The sequence below is a fragment of the Budorcas taxicolor genome, chromosome 4, assembly GCF_023091745.1.
Source record: "Budorcas taxicolor isolate Tak-1 chromosome 4, Takin1.1, whole genome shotgun sequence".
NCBI lineage: Eukaryota > Metazoa > Chordata > Mammalia > Artiodactyla > Bovidae > Budorcas > Budorcas taxicolor.
In genome coordinates, this window is record NC_068913.1 from 34,673,702 (window position 1) to 34,693,941 (window position 20,240).

Here is a 20,240-nt window from a genome sequence, read left to right on the forward strand (position 1 = left end):
CTGTATGCAGGTCAGGAAGCAACCGTTAGAACTGGACATGGAACAACAGATTGGTTCCAAATAGGAAAAGGAGTACATCAAGGCTGTATATTGTCACCCTGCTTATTTAACTTAGGTGCAGAGTACATCATAAGAAACACTGAGCTGGAAGAAGCACAAGCTGGAATCAAGATTGCCGGGAGAAATATCAATAACCTCAGATATGCAGATGACACCACCCTTATGGCAGAAAGTGAAGAGGAACTCAAAAGCCTCATGATGAAAGTGAAAGAGGAGAGTGAAAAAGTTGGCTTAAAGCTCAACATTCAGAAAACGAAGATCATGGCATCTGGTTCCATCACTTCAGGGGAAATAGATGGGGAAACAGTGGAAACAGTGTCAGACTTTATTCTGGGGGGCTCCAAAATCACTGCAGATGGTGATTGCAGCCATGAAATTAAAAGACGCTTACTCCTTGGAAGGAAAGTTATGACAAACCTAAATAGCTTATTTAAAAGCAGAGACATTACTTTGCCAACACAGGTCCATCTCATCAAGGCTATGGTTTTTCCAGTGGTCATGTATGGGTGTGAAAGTTGGACTGAGTGGAAAGCTGAGTGCCGAAGAATTGATGATTTTGAACTGTGGTGTTGGAAAAGACTCTTGAGAGTCCCTTGAACTGCAAGGAGATCCAACTAGTCCATTCTGAAGGAGATCAACCCTGGGATTTCTTTGGAAGGAATGATGCTAAAGCTGAAACTCTAGTACTTTGGCCACCTCATGTGAAGAGTTGACTCATTGGAAAAGACTCTGATGCTGGGAAGGATTGGGGGCAGGAGGAGAAGGGGACGACAGAGGATGAGATGGTTGGATGGCATCACTGACTTGATGGACGTGAGTCTGAGTGAACTCTGGGAGTCGGTGATGGACAGGGAGGACTGTCGTGCTGCGATTCATGGGGTCCCAAAGAGTCGGACACGACTGAGCGACTGAACTGAACTGATGATATTTGCTTACCGTTATTAAATCTGAATTAACTGTCCTTTACCTACCTAGTCTACATATCACTTTGATGGCATTATGATGTTTTACTCTACATAATATATCAATACCATAATGTACTTCAGCATTTCCCACCTGCTGAGTATTTGGCTTCGTGCAAAGCACGCTGAAGGACAATCATAGTAGAAGGACAGAATTACCAGACTGAAGAGAATGTTTTATTTTTTCTTCTCCAATAATAATTGCTTAATTCATACAATGACTGGCAAATGTTGGGTATTTATTATTTGCTGAATAAAGGTTGAACAAACTCTCTAAAAAGATTTTTAATAATTTATGGTGGCAGCAGGAATATATAAATATGCATTTGCTTCACTGTAATTTACTGGCTTTTATCATATTAATCTGTCTTTTCTAATTAAAAAGTGTATGTTGTAGCTTATATTTAATTCATATATAAGTGAAATTGAGCATTTCTTGACTCTTTTTTACAAATCTACACTTATTCTCAAAAGATATGCATGTTCATAGCCTCTGACAGATTCATATTAATTTATAAAATAGTAATATAATAGTTTTACCATATATCATAAATTTTTCATTGCAATTTATTTCTTTCTTAAACTATAGCTTTACTGATTTTTATTGGAGAGAGGTTTAAGGGGAAATTGAAGCAATCAACTGTACCACTGGGCATTTTTTCCATTATTTCAGCAGTAAGAAAACTGTTAAATCACAATATGAACAGTGAATATCTCTGAGTTACAGAATTTCTGAAGACTTTTTTCCTGCTGACATGTATTTTCTTTTAAAAATGTATTACTCCAATAGTAATTTTTAAAATGTTTTCAAATGCTTACCCTCAATGTAAGTATTTACTAGGTTCTTTTTTAAAAATAAAGAAAACTGTTAATACTTCAACCAACCTAGAGTTTGCTTTAGGAAATGAGAAGGGGCCCATGTTCCTACTTGGTGTATCAGATTTTTCAAAGAAATTTTGTTAATTTTATTAAAGAAAGTAAATAATTCATGTATCCTAGAACCTCTTTCCTATATTAATGCCTTTTTGTGTTTTTATGTTTTCCTCTATAACTTGTAAACTTCTGTTTTCATAATTATAATACATTTCAATGTCAGGTAAACTCAACGTTCAAACTGAGGAAATTTGAATATTGACTGTGGGCCCCTATGGTATTAATGTCAAATTTACTGAATTTGATAATTGTTTTGTGATTAAGTAAGAGAATACTGTCTTCTCAGAAAATACATTCTGCTTTGCTATATGCCTGAAACGAACACAACATTGTAAAACAACCTATAATCCAATAACATTAAAAAAAAAAAGTAATTATATTCTAATGTATGTAAGGGTCAGGGGGCCATAATATCTTTAACTTACTCTCAAAGGTTCAGAAAAAAACTGGTATGTATGTTTGTGTTGTGTTTCATACATACACACAAACATACAGTAAGAAAGAGATGATAATAAGGCAAGTAGGTCAAAATAAAAACAATTAATAAATCTGGGTGAAGCATATATGTGAGTTCCTTACCTGCAACTTTTCTGTAAGTTTCAATTTATAATAAAAATTTTAAAAGATCAAAAAACTATACCCTAGGCCGTTACTGTTTCTCATATCCCCAGTTTCATGGAGACTGTTCCACTTTCCCCTTCAGATATTCCAACACTGAAGAAAACTCAACTGTCTTTGATGAATTAAATTACTGCCCTAAGATTCCTTGTGACCCTGAACACAAGCTTATTGACAATTACTAATGTGGAACATTTTTAACCAAACTCAGTAAGTCATTGAAAATAATCCTCTCAGTGGTTTGGATGACTATTTTCCAGTGACATAGTGGATTATGAAAAGCTTAGTTGGAACAGAGGAGAGCATTGTCTAGCTTCTTTGAGTTTTATCATCTTGACTACTTTTGCCAAAATATCCCAAGGGTTTGAAGGTCTTATGCAGATGCACTGCAATTCCAGAGCCTTTTTTTTTTTTAACAAAATTGGATTCACATGCAAATATGTTACCAAAAAAAAAACATTTCTAAGGGCTATTTGATACCCAGCTTCCCATTGTGAAGAGCGGGGGTTCTTCCCACTTACCCTCCCCACATCAGGGTCATACAGCCTCTGCACCAGCTGGACTACTGTGCTCTTCCCACAGCCGCTGTTCCCAACCAGGGCCACCGTCTGCCCGCTCTCTACCTTCAGGTTGAGGCCCTTCAAGATCTTTAAGGGAAGAGAGAAAAAGAGTACACTTCACATCAAAAGCCTGAAAGAGAAGTAATCTGACTCAATTTTAAAGTTGGAAAAATAGTATTAAATAAGGGACTATAACCCCCAAAGGAAAAGGCACATACATATCAAAATAATAGAGACTGTGGATTCCTGAAGATGATTAAACAATCAATCAAATTAGGAATCCCTATAAATACAACTTATAATACCTGGACATCAGGCTGAGCAGGGTAAGAGAAATGAACATCTTTGAACTCCAAATTCCCTTTGATGTTGTCTGGTTTGTGTCCTCTCTCTGAAAAACTGTCAATTTTAGGATCCTAAACAAAATAAAATTCAATGGCTATTCCATCATAGCATTTCTAAGGAATATGCTTCAGCAATTACAAAAACAGGACCCAGAAAAGCATAATTCCCTTCATGTGAGTCAGAACCCAAGTTGAAGACTGTATATGTGTGTGTGTGTATGTATGCGTGTGTGTGTATGTATGCATGTATTTATGTGTTTAAGGAAGTATTCCTTCTCTGAAAATAGGTTTTTCTTAAAACGTACATAAGGGACATATTCTTTTCATTTCATATGATATTTCACTTTAAGTTTCTGGCATATCCTCATAAATTTTCTAAATGTACATTCCTACAACTGTATTTACAAAATATACTATAATTGATACATCCAGGTTTTTCTAGTAGCCATGTATGGATGTGAGAGTTGGACTGTGAAGAAAGCTGAGCACCGAGGAATTGATGCTTTTGAACTGTGGTGTTGGAGAAGACTCTTGAGGGTCCCTTGGACTGCAAGGAGATCCAACCAGCCCATTCTAAAGGAGATCAGTCCTGGGTGTTCATCAGTCCTGGATGTTGAAGATGAAACTCCAGTACTTTGGCCACCTCATGTGAAGAGTTGACTCATTGGAAAAGACTCTGATGCTGGGAGGGATTGGGGGCAGGAGGAGAAGGGGACGACAGAGGATGAGACGGATGGATGGCATCACCGACTTGATGGACGTGAATTTGAGTGAATTCCGGGAGTTGGTGATGGACAGGGAGGCCTGGCGTGCTGTGATTCATGGGGTTGCAAAGAGTCAGACACGACTGAGCGACTGAACTGAACTGAACTGATAGATCAGGTATTTCAGCATTTAGTGAAAATTAGCTTATTCTTAAACAATAAGTGTGATGGACTGGACTGAGAAGATTGAAAAATTGGTCAGGGACAACTTAGTTTGGAATGATGTAAATTTTCAATATATGCAGAAGCTGAACAATTTTCTCATGATTTAGATTACTGAAACAGGAATTGCTTGGACTCACAATTACATTTCAGTTAGCTAGTTAGCATTTTCTCTGTGTAAATACAGAGACCACCTTTAATGTGTCAAAATGATTTTCTTTATTTCACTTCAGTCAGGATAACTTATGCAATACAATTGATTCAAAATTATATTATATATACAGTGATTTTTTTTTTTTTTGAGGGAGAGGGCAATCCACAGCAAAACATACTATCAATTTTGGTCCCACCAATCATTTTTCCATCCACTCATCTTGTCTACAAAGCATAATATTCTCAGTCTGGCTACAAAATGAAAGAGAAAAGGAGAAAAACTAGGAAGACAAACATCTTTGCTTTGAACTCTAATAATAACACACTAGTTCAGATGCACTTTCCTAAGTGAGATCAGTGCTATTTGATTAGATAAGCATTCAGAAATATTTTTTCTTTAAAATAAAGTTTATTGGAGAGAGAATTCTTTAAAAAAAAAACAAACTTGTTCTCCTTTATAAAAGTTCTTAGCACATTCTGCCTTTTATTCCCCAATTGGCTAACTCAAAACTTAAATTTATTAAACCCTAACTTGAGGCAGGCAGAGTAATAAGCACTCCTAACCTCATTTATTCCTCACTTGGAATCCCATTTCTATTCATTTATTATTTTGTATTGATTCTTTAATTTGGAACCAGTGTGAATGTTACAAATAGTCAAGTCTAGACTTAACCAAAAAAAGATTCCTCATCATTTAGAGCTGGTTTTGATTACTGATCTTGGGATCCTGTGAGTTCTCAGACTCAGAATATAATGCAAATAATTAACCTTGAAAAACAGATATTTTTTTTCAAACTTTCACAAATATTCAAAAGAGGCATTTGGTTTTATTCATTAATAAGCAGAGGTTTTTCACGTCACTTAATTTTTACAGGACATTTAACATAAAGCTAGATTTAATTATCCAGGCCTCAAAAAATTTTCAGCATTAAAAATAATAAATGACTCACATTATCAATAATAGCAAAGATTGCATATGCTGCTCCTCTTGCATTGGCAAAAGCGTCTATACAGGTGCAGCCTGTCCAATGCTGAAGGCTCCGATCAGGACTGAGAAAAAGACCTGAGCAAAAGAACACAAGGAAAAGTTACATGTCCCATTCCAGTGTCCACTGCCATCTCAAACAATGTGTTTGGAACACAGGCTACCCAAAGCGTCAAGATTAGGTCTATCCCTTGAAAACTTTTTTCAGCACAAGAGCAAAATTTATAAGGTAACTACAGAATTTTGTTGCACAAATGGGTTTCTTCAACCTCAAAAATATTTTTTTCATCTATCTTGTCAAACTATTGGTTGTTCTTCTCCTGGGCTTAGACAAAATGACAAAGATTTTTCAAACCTGTTGCCTTGATTCTGAAGCCATTGCCACCAGAGGAAAATATTTTCTGTCAGTATTATTCAGTACTAAATTATTTTCTCTAACTATGCATGGAATTACACAGAATGTTCAAGATGAAACAAGGTAGATTTTGGCCCCATATAACTTTCCTTAAAAGTGCCATGTTATATATATATATATATATATATATATATATACATTTTGATAAGATTTTTAACATTAAAGAGTAACGGTTCATGCATTATACATCACATCTGTGTGCATTGATTAATAATTCCTCTACACAATTAGCCTGTACTACAGCACACAGACTTAACACATTTCCCTTCATATTTTTTTTTTTCACTAGGTAAACAAATTGATACAGAAAAGTCAAGACTGTAGTTTCAGGAATCCAGGTTATTAGCATACATTAACTCAGAAAAACCTAAATGAAGAGAAATGACTCCTTTCTCTCTAGGCTTGGTGAAACATCTACTTATAGTTTGGCTTTTCTCAGAAGATGACAAATAACAATAACACTTAACATACCAGAACTCAAATATCTATCTACTATCTGCAATACAGAGAAAGACCAGCAAGAGAGCAAAAAAATGTCCCTACCAGAAGCAATGCTAGAAAGTTAACACACTCGAGTTCTCGGGCTTCATGAAGAGGGCATCACTGGGCTCCCTGCATCATGCGAGTCACTCTGCTCCCCTGTTTGGGAGCAGTCACTGTCTACACCCAACAAATGGGGAGACCAGGCCAGAGAGGATGAATGCCAGAGTCAGGGCTCCCTGCTTTGTAAAATTTAGCAAATGAGGAAGTAAAGAGAGGTGGAGTGCTTCCAAGCTGACAAGGAGAGGGGACCAACATGAGAAAAAACAGACTCAGCAGTGATGAAACCTCATCCAGCCAAACAGCCCTCCACACTTCAATGGGGGTCTGAAGGTACCACTCTAGAGAACATTCTGAAATGATAAATTTCCATAATGCTCCTAAGTCATCATCAAGGGGTCAAACTGTGTTCCATGTCCTCTCTTTAGAAAGACAGGGAAGTGCAGGTTTTAAAACATGGCTAGTTGAATGGTTACATGTTGTCGTGACCATCACTGACATGGAAAGAAGGTCACAATATGTTGCTAGTTTATAAAAAAATTTACAAAAAGATTTGCATAATGCAATTTAGGTTTCAAGAGAAACAAACCCATATACAGAAAATACCAAAAGTTATCATTAAGTGTATACGGATTTTTAGATCATAAGTAATTCTAAGTAATTTCTAATTTTTAAAAGTACTCTAATCTTTTGTATAACTAGTATGTATAATTTTTCTAATCAATAAATGAACTTATTTTCATTTTATAAAAGAAAAAAAACTAAAATCACTTTTCATCTTGTATTTGGATAGCCAATATGATACAAATTTAATATTCTCTCATACTATGAGAGACATACTATGCCAATTGATATTTGTTCATTCATAAATTCTTTCCAGCTTTCTTTATATGCTCCATATGTTTCTCAGTTGGTCTAACCACATGTTATGCTCTGTGTATTCTAGAAGGCCAGCTCTGCCCACAGGACTGAGCAAAGATATGCCACAAGTAAAAAGGTTAGAACCATGGTTCATCCTTCAAAAAGGAGGAAAATGAAAGAAGAGGTAGATAGATAAACAATATTTTCAGATTTGTAACAAATATTAGGAAAACAACTTACTGTAATTGCATTTCCAATAGCGTATTCTTTCGCTATAACTAGAGCGGATCCATACCAGAAGGTCAGTGCATATGATGCATATATTAGCAGGAAGACAATGCCCATAGAAATGTTCGCTGAAATAGCTTTTTAAATTCCAATCTTTTTGGCATTTTCTAGATGTTTCTGACACCTACCAGAAAATGAAGGGGGAAATATGATAAGAATCCATAATCTTAGCTATATTCCCCTCCTGGACAGCTAGAGGTTTAAGGGACAAGAACCATCAACCAAGAAACCCGTGGAGACACCCAGCTTCCCAGGAATTGAACCAATGCAGGGTCAGCCTGGACCAGAGCCCAGCTGAGCCTTTTCTCTACTGGCCTGGACCCATCTCCCTCGGTCCCCACCAGTCCCAGCAATGTTCCCATAGCTGATCCAGGACTGAACTGCCAACCCTGAGTGAACCTCACTATCAACCTTCATGGCCAGCATCACAAGCCAAGGTTAAGGAGGAAGAAGAGAAACCAAGCCCACCAGGAGTGACACCAAAATGTAAACTGCAAACACTATTTGGGACTCTTAAAGCAGTTATATTCTCAAGACAGGCTAATTTGTCTTCTCTGCTGTCCCACTGGGTGAAAGTGAGAGTGTTAGTCACTCGGTAGTGTCTGACTCTTTTCGATCTCATGGACTGCAGCCCACCAGGCTCCTCTGTCCATGGGACTCTCCAGGCAAGAATCCTGGAGTGGGTTTCCATTTCCTCCTCCAGGGGAGCTTCCTAACCCAAGGATTGAACCTGGGTCTCCTGCATTGCAGGCGGATTCTTCACCATCTGAGCCACCAGGGAAGCCTGACCCCTGTCCATGGGATTCTCCAGGCAAGAGTACTGGAGTGGGTTGCCATTTCCTTCTCCAGGGGATCTTCCCAACCAGGGATCGAACCCAAGTCTCCTGCATTGCAGGCAGACACTTTAACCTCTGAGCCACCAGGGAAGCCCAAGAGGTCACTACTTATGGGATATAATTTCTTACTCAACTCTTTTAGATTTTAGTTTCATCACTTGTAAAATGGAATTACTTTTTAAAAATTGAAGTATAGTTGATTTACAGTGTTGTGTTAGTTTCAGATGTGCAAAGAGATGCAGTTACACACACACACACACACACACACATTCTTTTTCAGATTCTTCCACCTTACAGATTATTACAATATATTGGGTATAGTTCCCTGTGCTATTCAGGTCCTTGTTGCTTACCTATTCTATATAGAGTAGTGAGTATATGTTAATCCTAAACTCCTAATTTCCCCCTCCCCTCCTTTCCCTTTTGGTAACCATAAGTCTCTTTTCTATGTCTGTGAGTCTGTTTCTGTTTTGAAATAAGTTCATTTGTATCATTTTTTCCAGGCTCTGTATTATCATAGGATATTTGTCTTTGTCTGCCTTACTTCACTTAGGATGACAAGCTCTAGGTCCATCCATATTGCTGCAAATGCCATTATAAAATGGAGTTACTAACGCCTACCTTGCTAGATGATTGCGAGGTTGAAGGACAATGTCAGAAAGTTGTTAGAACAGTGCTGGCACATAGTTGGCAAAATCTGATAAATCCTATTCTTATTCTTATTGCTATTGTTTTAGAATTTAATCTCTTCCTAAATACCACTCATTCTATTATAACCATAATTTTAAATATTAAGTAAAATCCATTATTACTGGCTTCTGGGATTTGACATAAAGGTACACGTGTCTAGAATGGTTCTGTTAAATAACAACATTTTTTCCATCAATTTCAGTTAAGCCTATCATTCCATGCTAGATGCAGAGAGTGTATAAAATTTAAATTTGGTTCCTTAAAGTCAGAAAAGAAAAAATCCACTGATGTACAATGAGACTTTAGGGAAAAGATCACATCCATTAGAATGTTTCTAACAGAAACAAAATATCACATCCATTAGAATGTTTCTAACAGAAACAAACAACATCATATCTTTTTTAGTTTAACCAAATAAGATGCTGAGAATTTATTCATTTTAAAAAATGCGTCCTGCCACCCAAAATTATATCTTTTAATTACTTAAAGCACCTAACTCTCCAGTGTTCTTTCCTCAGTGTTGGGCCATGCACTGACTTAGCAGAGCTGCGTCCCTGGGGAGACAGCTGGCACCCCTCGCCCAGCGCTGTGCTGAATCCCAGGTGCCCTGGCTGCAAGGTGTGGGCAGGGAGGTTTACATCAGCCCCACGTGACACGGGTTCCAGGGACAAGGATGGACATGCTGTAATTACCTTCGCTTAGATGGCTCGCCTTTTGCAGCTAATGGAGCGGCACTGATTACACTCACATCCTGAGGTGTGTGGGCTATTGTGTGCAGGAAGCAGCAGTGAGAGAGAGAAAGGAAGAGGTTAAGAACCAGGCACAGGTTGGCTGTCAAGAGGACTTAAGGAATAGAAAAACAGAAAATGAAAAAGAGGGGAGAGGGGAACCTTTGCTTTCAAGGCTAGAGAATTTCCAGAGAATTTCTTTTTCATAGAGTTGGGGGTATCAGGAGTCCTGCAGAATGGCAAAAGAAAATATTTTACATGGAGTCATACTTCAGTTATATTAGGGTATGTTATTATTTATATAAAACTGGTTGGAGAGTTGAGTAGCCTTTATTAGGGGGTTTGTTCTGGCCCATACATTTTTGTCTATCAACTCCCCTTAGAGCAGAGGCACTCGACCTGGAATCCCCGGTTAAGGAATTTGACCAGGGAAAAATTTACACTTTTAATTTTGCTAACCCCCAACCAAAATTCAGCTTTTCCTTCGATTATCAGTGCAGGCAACAAGCCTCTGTAGTGTTATCAGTAACTGTGACTGTGTTGCCAATAGAAATCCCAAACCAATTTCATATCATGGTCTAGTTTTTACAGATTTCTGGAAATACATTTTACCCACAGATCTACTTTGAATTACAGTAGGTATTAGACCTATAGTTAGTTCTTGATATACAATGGGTTAAAAATAGAGGCATGGATTTCAGCTCAGTTCAGTTCAGTTCATTTTAATCACTCAGTCGTGTCCGACTCTTTGCAACCCCATGAATTGCAGCACACCAGGCCTCCTTGTCCATCACCAACTCCCGGAGTTCACTCAGACTCACATCCATCGAGTCAGTGATGCCATCCAGCCATCTCATCCTCTGTCGTCCCCTTCTCCTCCTGCCCCCAATCTCTCCCAGCATCAGAGTCTTTTCCAATGAGTCAACTCTTCACATGAGGTGGCCAAAGTACTGGAGTTTCAGCTTTAGCATCATTCTTTCCAAAAAAACACCCAGGACTGATCTCCTTTAGAATGGACTAGTTTGGTCTCCTTGCAGTCCAAGGGACTCTCAAGACTCTCCTCCAACACCACAGTTCAAAAGCATCAATTCTTCGGCGCTCAGCTTTCTTCATAGTCCAACTCTCACATCCATACATGACTACTGGAGAAACCATAGCCTTGACTAGACAGACCTTTGTTGGCAAAGTAATGTCTCTGCTTTTGAATATGCTATCTAGGTTGGTCATAACTTTCCTTCTAAGGAGTAAGCGTCTTTTAATTTCATGGCTGCAATCACCATCTGCAGTGATTTTGGAGCCCCCCAAAATAAAGTCTGACACTGTTTCCACTGTTTCCCCATCTATTTTCCATGAAGTGATGGAACCAGATGCCATGATCTTAGTTTTCTGAATGTTGACCTTTAAGCCAACTTTTTCACTCTCCTCTTTCACTTTAATCAAGAGGCTTTTGAGTTCCTCTTCACTTTCTGCTATAAGGGTGGTGTCATCTGCATAACTGAGGTTATTGATATTTCTCCCGGCAATCTTGATTCCAGCTTGTGTTTCTTCCAGCCCAGTGTTTCTCATGAATTCTGCATCTAAGTTAAATAAGCAGGGTGACAATATACAGCCTTGACATACTCCTTTTCCTATTTGGAACCAGTGTGTTGTTCCATGTCCAGTTCTAACGGTTGCTTCCTCACCTGCATATAGGTTTCTCAAGAGGCAGGTCAGGTGGTCTGGTATTCCCATCTCTTTCAGAATTTTCCAGTTTCTTGTGATCCAAACAGTCAAAGGCTTTGGCATAGTCAATAAAGCAGACATAGATGTTTTTCTGGAACTCTCTTGCTTTTTCCATGATCCAGCAGATGTTGGCAATTTGATCTCTGGTTCCTCTGCCTTTTCTAAAACCAGCTTGAACATCTGGAAGTTCACGGTTCATGTATTGCTGAAGCCTGGCTTGGAGAATTTTGATCATTACTTTACTAGCATGTGAGATGAGTGCAATTGTGTGGTAGTTTGAGCATTCTTTGGCATTGCCTTTCTTTGGAATTGGAAAGAAAACTGACCTTTTCCAGTCCTGTGGCCACTGCTGAGTTTTCCAAATTTGCTGGCATGGCATATTGAGTGCAGCACTTTCACAGCATCATCTTTCAGGATTTGAAATAGCTCAACTGGTAAGCATGCATACATACATGCATACATAGGGTAAGCAACCATAAATTAGGAAAGCCTAACACAGCCTTAAATAAGAACACTCTTAAAAACAAAGAAAAAGAAAATTCACACAAGACATCCAGGAAGAAGGAAGAACTCAATGACAGTAGAGAGTTCATACTTTCAGGCCAGAGACTGACTAAAGGGGAAGAAGGCAATCTTGAACTTGAAATCAGCTGGGATGCTACGAAAATCCAATGGAAATATCTGCAACATAAACAACAATAGTAACTAAGGATCCAATACAGTGGACCTTCTGTCAAAGGTCATGTATTAATATTATGCTTACAAGTAATTGGCCCACATTAGCAAATAGGGAAGATGGATAAGTTCAGAAGCAAGCAAAATAGGTACCTGTTGATATGAAGTTATTTTTCTCAGAAAGCTAATCCTAGCCTGACACCTAAATAAGCTGATGTACAGAAACCCTATGTCCCCAAATTCCTGCATATTATACTTTTTATTTTTGGCTGCACTGGTGGACCTGCGGGATCTTCATTCCCTGACCAGGGATCAAACCTATGCCCTCTGCAGTGGAAACAGAGTGGTAACCACTGGACTGCCAGGGAAGATCCCTTGTGTACTGCAGAAAGAAGAGCTGCAAATATGGCTGAGACGTAAAGATTACAGTCACAGTCTTCAATTCAAATATTCGATTTCATTGACCGACTATGAACAGGCAGGCCCTGGAAAATGAGCTCAACTAGTCACAGACTAAGCAAAGAAAGGGAATGTCTACATTTTACAGGTCTCAGATTACGGTGACTAAGTTCACATCTCTTGTGGCAGCAAGTTTCTACAATGTGAATGTCAGCTGTACAGCGATATGAAGACAGAGGCAATCCTGATTCAATCAATCAATTTAGAGAATGTCTCTGGACTGAATCAATCATTGAGCCACAGGGTATCCTGTCTTCCACTATTTAAAATGTTCACATAACCCTAAAAGTGTAATCAGAATGAATCTGGTTTCTTAAATAGAAGTCAAAAATGAAGATTGTAGTTTGGTCCCAAGCCTACCGAGTTACACACTGTTTAAAACGTAAGCTTGGTGCTCAGGTTCTGATACGTTTTCCCAAGTATCAAGGCTGGATAAGAGTGCTATACATACTAGCAGTCACTCCGAACTGCAGTTCAAAGGCTCAGTAAACCTGCCAGGTGAGATATCTCTTTAATCCTTCAATCCTGACACTTGGCAGATGTGATTCACTGAGTAGATTAACTACTTTGCTCTTTGCTCTACAATAAATAAAGACAGGTGTAATCTTTGCCTGCAGACTTCTCTAGACAAGTAGTAGATCTTGCTTCCCAGTGGCTCAGATGGTAAAGAGTCCGCCTGCAATGAGGGAGATCTGAGTTCGATCCCAGGGTTGGGAAAATCCCCTGCAGAAGGAAATGCCAACACACTCCAGTATCCTTGCCTGGGGATGGACTCTGTTTGAGGTCTGAGCAAAACAAAGATATAAAAACAGGATTTAGAACGTAATTATTCTGTGGTGTTTTGATACTCAATACCAGTTTTTTACAGAATAAATATTAATCTGTCTCTGCTGGGCAGCATCTTGCTGTGTAGGGCCTACTCCCAAGGCTTATTAAGAGAGCTGGTCAGCTGGAGTTTGGGATTCTTTGGTCCACCCAGGTCAAGAGTGCTACATTTCTAGTGCTTCTTACCTTCTCAACTACCTTTTCTACTTTGGTATATGCTAGTTATAGAAATATATTCTCCCCTATATTGAAGGGGTTTAGAATATACTTGTCATGTTAATCTCTCCTGCTTTTAATTTGAAAATAAGAAAATAAAGTTTCTGTATCACTGGGGTACCTTCTATGAATATAATCCCTTATGATTATAAAGTGGAAGTGACACACAGATTCAAGGGATTAGATCTAATAGATAGTGCCCGAAGAACTATAGATAGAGGTTCCTAGCATCGTACAGCAGGTGGTGACAAAAACCATCCCCAAGAGTAAGAAATGCAACATGGCAAAATGGTCATCTGAGGAGGCCTTATAAATAGCTGAGAAATGAAGAGAAGCTAAAGGCAAAGGAGAAAGGGAAAGATAAACCCAGCTGAATGCAGAGTTCCAAAGAATAGCAAGGAGAGATAAGAAAGCCTTCCTCAGTGAACACTGCAAAGAAACAGAGGAAAACAACAGAATGGGAAAAACTAGAGATCTCTTCAGGAAAATCAGAGATACCAAGGGAACATTTCATGCAAAGATGAGCACAATAAAGGAAAGAAATGGTATGGACCTTGCTGAAGATATTAAGAGGTGGCAAGAATACACAGAAGAAGAACTATACAAAAAAGATCTTCATGACCCAGATAACCACAATGGTGTGATCACTCAGCTAGAGCCAGACATCTTGGAATGTGAACTCAAGTAGGCCTTAGGAAGTATTGCTACAAACAAAGCTAGTGGAAGTGATGGAATTCCAGCTGAGATATTTCAAATCCTAAAAGATGACACTGTGAAAGTGCTGTATTCAATACAAAAGCAAATATGGAAAACTCAGCAGTGGCCACAGGACTGTAAAAGGTCAGTTTTTATTCCAATCCCTAAGAAGGTCAACGCCAAAGAATGTTCAAACTACCATACAGTTGAACTCATTTCACATGTTAGCAAGGTAATGCTCAAATCCTTCAAGTTAGGCTACAACATTACATGAACCGAGAACTTTCAGATGTACACATTGGACTTAGAGGCAGATGAACCAGAGATCAAATTGCCAACATCCACTGAATCACAGAAAAAGCAAGAGAATTCCAGAAAAACATCTGTTTCATTGACTATGCTAAAGCCTTTGTGTGGATCACAACAACTGTGAAAAATTCTGAAAGGGATGGGAATACCAGACCACCTGACCTGCCTCCTGAGAAACCTGTATGTAGGAAGAACCAGACATGGAACAACAGGCTGGTTCCAAATTGGGAAAGGAGTACTTCAAGGCTGTATATTGTACCCTGCTTGTTTAAATTATATGCAGAGTAGATTATGTGAAATGCCAGGCTAGATGAATCACAGGTTGGAATCAAGACTGCCAGGGGAAATATCCATAACTTCAGATATGTAGATGACACCACCCTAATGGCAGAAAGCAAAGAGGAACTAAAGAGTGTCTTGATGAAGGTGAAAGAGGAGAGAGAAAAAGCTGGCTTAAAACTCAACATTTTCAAAAAACTAATCTCATGGCATCTGGTCCCATCACTTCATGGTGAACAGATGGGGAAACAATGGAAACAGTGACAGACTTTATTTTCTTGGGCTCCTAAATCACTGTGGACAGAGACTGCAGCCATGAAATTAAAGACACTTGCTCCTTGAAAGAAAAGCTACGACAAACCTAGGCAGTGTTTTAAAAAGCAGACATACCACTTTGTTGACAAAGATCTATATAATCAAAGTTATGATTTTTCCAATAGTCATGTATGGATTTGAGAGTTCAACCATAAGGAAGGATGAGCACTTAAGAATTGATGCTTTTGAACCTTGATGCTAGGGAAGGCTCTTGAGAGTCCCCTGGACAGCAAGGAAATCAAACCAGTCACTCCGAAAGGAAATCAAGCCCGAATATTCACTGGAAGAACTGATGCTGAAGCTGAAGCTCCAATATTTTGGCCATATGATGTGAAGAGCCAGCTCACTAGAAAAGACCCTGATGCTGGGAAAAACTGAGGGCAGGAGGAGAAGGGGGCGACAAAGAATGAAATGGGTGGATGGCATCATTGATTCCATGGACATGAGTCTGAGCAAACTCTGGGAGATAGTGAAGGACAGGGAAGCCTGGCGTGCTGCAGTCCATGGGGTCACAAACAGCTGGACATGACTGAGCGACTGAACAAGTCTTTTCATCTTAACCTACAGAAGCCACGATACAAACTCAGTTAAGACGTAAAAGAGAATTCAAATTGCACATTTTTATAACCTGTATTCAATCAGACAATTAGAAAGCAAATAAATGAATAAATTTAATAGTTCAAGAAAATGGAGGCCAAAGGACCACTAAGATAACAATTGTGACAAAAATGAAATCTGCTAAAGCAAAAGAGAAACAAAAAAGATTTAAACATCTATGAGAAAAACTTTTTTACAAAAAAACTAGTCATAGTTGACTTAGAAATGAAGACATTTATTGACTTCAATGTATTCCCTATTGGCTCAGACAGTAAAGAGTTTGCCTGCAATATAGGAGACCCGGGTTTGATCCCTGGGTCAGGAAGATCCCTAGAGAAGGGAATGGCAACCCACTCCAGTATTTCTGCCTGGAAAATCCCATGGACAGAGGAGTCTGGTGGGCCCCAACCCATGGCATTGCAAAGAGTCAGACATGACTAACACACTAACTTAAAAATATTACACATTCCATTAAACAAGATAAATACATTTTTGTTAATATTAACGTTATCAGAAAAGTCTTTTAAGTCCTAGGAAGCTATCAAGCTTGTGAATACACTTTAAGTTTTCCCAAGTTCTGATTTTTACCTGAAAGCTTTAATTTTAACGTTGGCCACAAATATTTGTCAAGCTGTTTTTCTTGTCAGAACAGACTTACTTCATTCATCTTTATTTAAGGACTGTCTACAAATGCCTAAGTCAAAAAAGCTATAGTTTGAATGTTTTTCTTTCAAGTAAAAATACTATTACACAACAAAAGCATCTAGTTCAGCTAACAATTCAAACGGTTGCATGAGTACTTTTCCTTGAGATGACCACCATATTTCAGTATGCTGCAGAAACGCTTTATGCATGCTTCCCATTGTGTCACTCAAAATACTAAAAAGAAAGGCTTTCAAAGGTTGAGATTTAATTAAATTAATGTTTACCAATATAGACATTAAGTGAAACTGGCTTTTTTTTTTGACTGAGTGCATGATGAGGAAGAACTCAATGACCACTAGAATAGTTTGATGCCACTGTTTTAATTTACGCCAAGGCATCAGCAATTTTACCTACCACTGCTTCTGCACCAGTAATATGAATATCAGCCTGGTACAAAAGGCAAATCACATTTTGGAACTATGTGAACAGACTCTGACATGCGGACTGCCAGTGCAGGACACAAAGAGATGCTGAAACTTCCCAGACTTGGAAAGATTTCACCGTGCCTCTCAAAAAAGAAACTCACAGTGACTAGCTTCATGCCTTCTTGCTACTTATAGGGCAACAGAGAAGATTTAAGAGCACTCTAAAATAACTAGTAAAAAAAAAAAATTAAGCCTCTGAAAGATGTTAAATTTGGTCAAGTGCTTAATTTCAACAAAGAAAAATATTCTATACAGCAAAGAGGTTAAATTCTCTATTTGGGTTAAAATGCTTAGTCTGAGAGCGTACACACACCCTGCACATTATTACTGATGTCTTACCTTAGCTCTGGAGGAACTGACATGTTCCATATTTTCAATGCTGCAGATACAGTTCTGTGAAACTTTCCGGCAAGCCACTCTGATATAGTCCCAGAAGCTACGAGGACTTCCATAACCAAAGCAGGTTACTTGACCTTCAGGAGACAAATTGTAACACAAAATAAAAAGAAAACCAGACTAGTAACTCAAAATGCAAAAACAACAAAATAAAGGGCAGTAGAGTGTGAGATTGTGGAAAGGACACTGATCTTGGGGTCAAAAAGCCTTAAGTCTGGTCCCTTTCTAACTTTACCTACTTGTGTGATTTTGGACCATCTATTTAATGGATCTGGATCGTAGTTTTCTCAACAATACAATCAGAGTAAATGAAGCAAAAAGGGCCTAGACACTAAACACAATTGTTTGCATGTTAATATCCTATTATTCTAACACAGTCTTTCAGAGAGCACACAGTTATCCTTCCTTGTGCTTCCAGTTAAGCATTCATTTAAATCACATCTTTGCTATTTACTGGCTGTGTGACCCCAGGCAAGTTAATTAACCTTTCTGAACACCACTTTTCTTGACTCTAAAAGGGGACTAGTTGGAGTAACCACTTTATGAGTATTCTCTGAATCAAATACAATACCCGAGTAATGCCTGACTAGTCCTGAGTAATGCCTGAGTAATGAGTATGCCTGAGTATTCAGAGTATGAGTATTCTCTGAATCAAATACAACAATGCCTGAGTAATGCCTGAGTAGTCCTGAGCATAGGACTTGGCACATAAGTACTATAAAGTAAGAAAGATAATAAAAAAGAAAAAAAAATGTTACCTATTGCATCCTAAACCTTTTTCTTCTTGGAAAAACAGAAAAAAAATTAAAAGGCAATACTGTTTCTTCTCTTCAGAGGGATACTTCAAAGAAATGGAACAATATGTAGCCCATAAGTACCTAGCAACAGCAGGAACCACAGGCTGACTAATCATTACCACCCATTCACTACCATTCTCCCAAGCCTTCATCCGTCATTCACCTGCTCACTTCTAGTCAACAACCCATGACAGGTCCTTAGGCACTTACCATTCTAATCTTCCAGACCTAGATAACTTCATCTGTGTTCAAGAACAAATGTCCTTTTGTGTGTATTAATATTTCAATGCAGGACTTTGGGTAATAAGTCCATGGGAACAATTTTATATTCTGAATATTCTTAAATGGGATATGAGAGACATCTTAGTATTTCTTCAGTTTTCTGAAATAATTATTCTTACCTAAGGAAGCTGTTCAATCTTAAGAAAGAATAGCTTTTATATTTTAAAACCTCTGCCTCTTTATTTTCAAGTAACATTTATTTATCTCAATTTTCTTTTCCCCAGTAACATGTTCTCTCTAAGCAACATCAAGAAGTGTAAAAGTGTTCTTGTCCACAAGCAGCATTTTATGAACAATGTCTGAAATATCCGAGTGGTGTCCAACCACGGTAACACTTAAGAACAAATAGGCTTCTTTTAAAAAGTACTCATGTCTAGGCTCCACCCAAACTAAATAACCAGAATCTTTGGGGGTGGGCCTAGGGCACTGGTATTGTTAAAAAGATCCCTCTGGTATTTCTAATAATATAGTTAATCAACCAAGGGAAAGCTCACATGTCATGATAGGTAATCCCTATTCATCATGCAGGACATTTCAAAGGCCTCCTCTTTTTGTAAGCCACATGTGATCTCTACAGCAAGTCACTCCTCCCTATGAGCTGGCCTAATACCCTGAGTTTACACTTAAAGTTACCTGCTTACTTGATTGTCTCACACATTAGATGGTAAGGTCACTAAGGCAGAGACTATATCTTATTTGTCTTTAATTCTATCTCTAGCACTTGACACAATGCTTGTCTCACAGCAGGCATTTAATAAATATTTATTAAAACAAATCGACTGGCTAATCTACACTAACCAGATCTTAACTGCTACTCATAAAAATTTGAATCTTAAAAATCTAATTAGGATCTTTTTACAGTAACAGCTCAGTGACAATCTGGTATCAAGATGTCTGCATGCTACATTACAAACATCAAATATTCTGGACAAAAATATTTACTTTTATAAAAATACAAAAGCATTGACACATCCCTACTCAAACATCATTATATAACTCAAAAACGTCTCTTCAGTAATGAAATCTTACTGCCAAAAGATAGAAATCTATAGGAATATTTATAATCTTCCTTCTTTCCTTCAGTCTCTCCCCATCACTTTTCTTTGCTCCTTCTCCTCGTTAGTTAAAAAAAGTTCCCAGAACAGGATGTCAGTACAGCCTGTTTTTAGGGAAATTTTCATGTTATCAATTTGTTAGCCATTTGGAGAAGAGATAGGATGTCTAATGTTAAGAAAGTGGGCTTTTGATTCAAGAGGACCAGAGCAGATCACTTTTTAGACATGTAATCTTAAGCTAATGACTTTTCACTCTACCAACCTGAGTTTCTTCTATAAACTGATGATAATGGTAGTATCTACATGATAACACTGTTGTGAGGATTAGCTAATGTATGTGCAGCAATTACTATATAGCCTAATACAGATGTGAATAATCATTATTACTTTTATTATTATTATCATACAAAGGGTTAAGAGATTCAAGCTCCCCTTGCATTACAAAATAGCAATGAAATGCACAGTGAAGTTTTTCCCATTACTTGTTTAGAATCTAGAAATATCTTTAAAATTCACTCCCTAATCCAACCTTTTCCCATATCAACCATCCTAAATTGACCTCCCTAAAATCTAGTCTTGGTTAATTTC

General features: G+C 38.1%; 1 protein-coding gene across 1 annotated transcript in view; it reads right to left on the reverse strand.

Moving 5' to 3' along the window:
- The window catches only part of LOC128046260 (phosphatidylcholine translocator ABCB4-like), a 78,888-nt gene that overhangs the window by 10,919 nt on the left and 47,729 nt on the right, over nucleotides 1-20,240 (reverse strand). Inside the window, 8 exon segments of the mRNA XM_052638383.1 lie at nucleotides 3,095-3,220; nucleotides 3,439-3,549; nucleotides 5,507-5,568; nucleotides 5,571-5,619; nucleotides 7,598-7,769; nucleotides 9,864-10,014; nucleotides 12,236-12,302; nucleotides 17,462-17,595. Of these exon segments, the coding sequence (XP_052494343.1) occupies nucleotides 3,095-3,220; nucleotides 3,439-3,549; nucleotides 5,507-5,568; nucleotides 5,571-5,619; nucleotides 7,598-7,769; nucleotides 9,864-10,014; nucleotides 12,236-12,302; nucleotides 17,462-17,595 (872 nt within the window).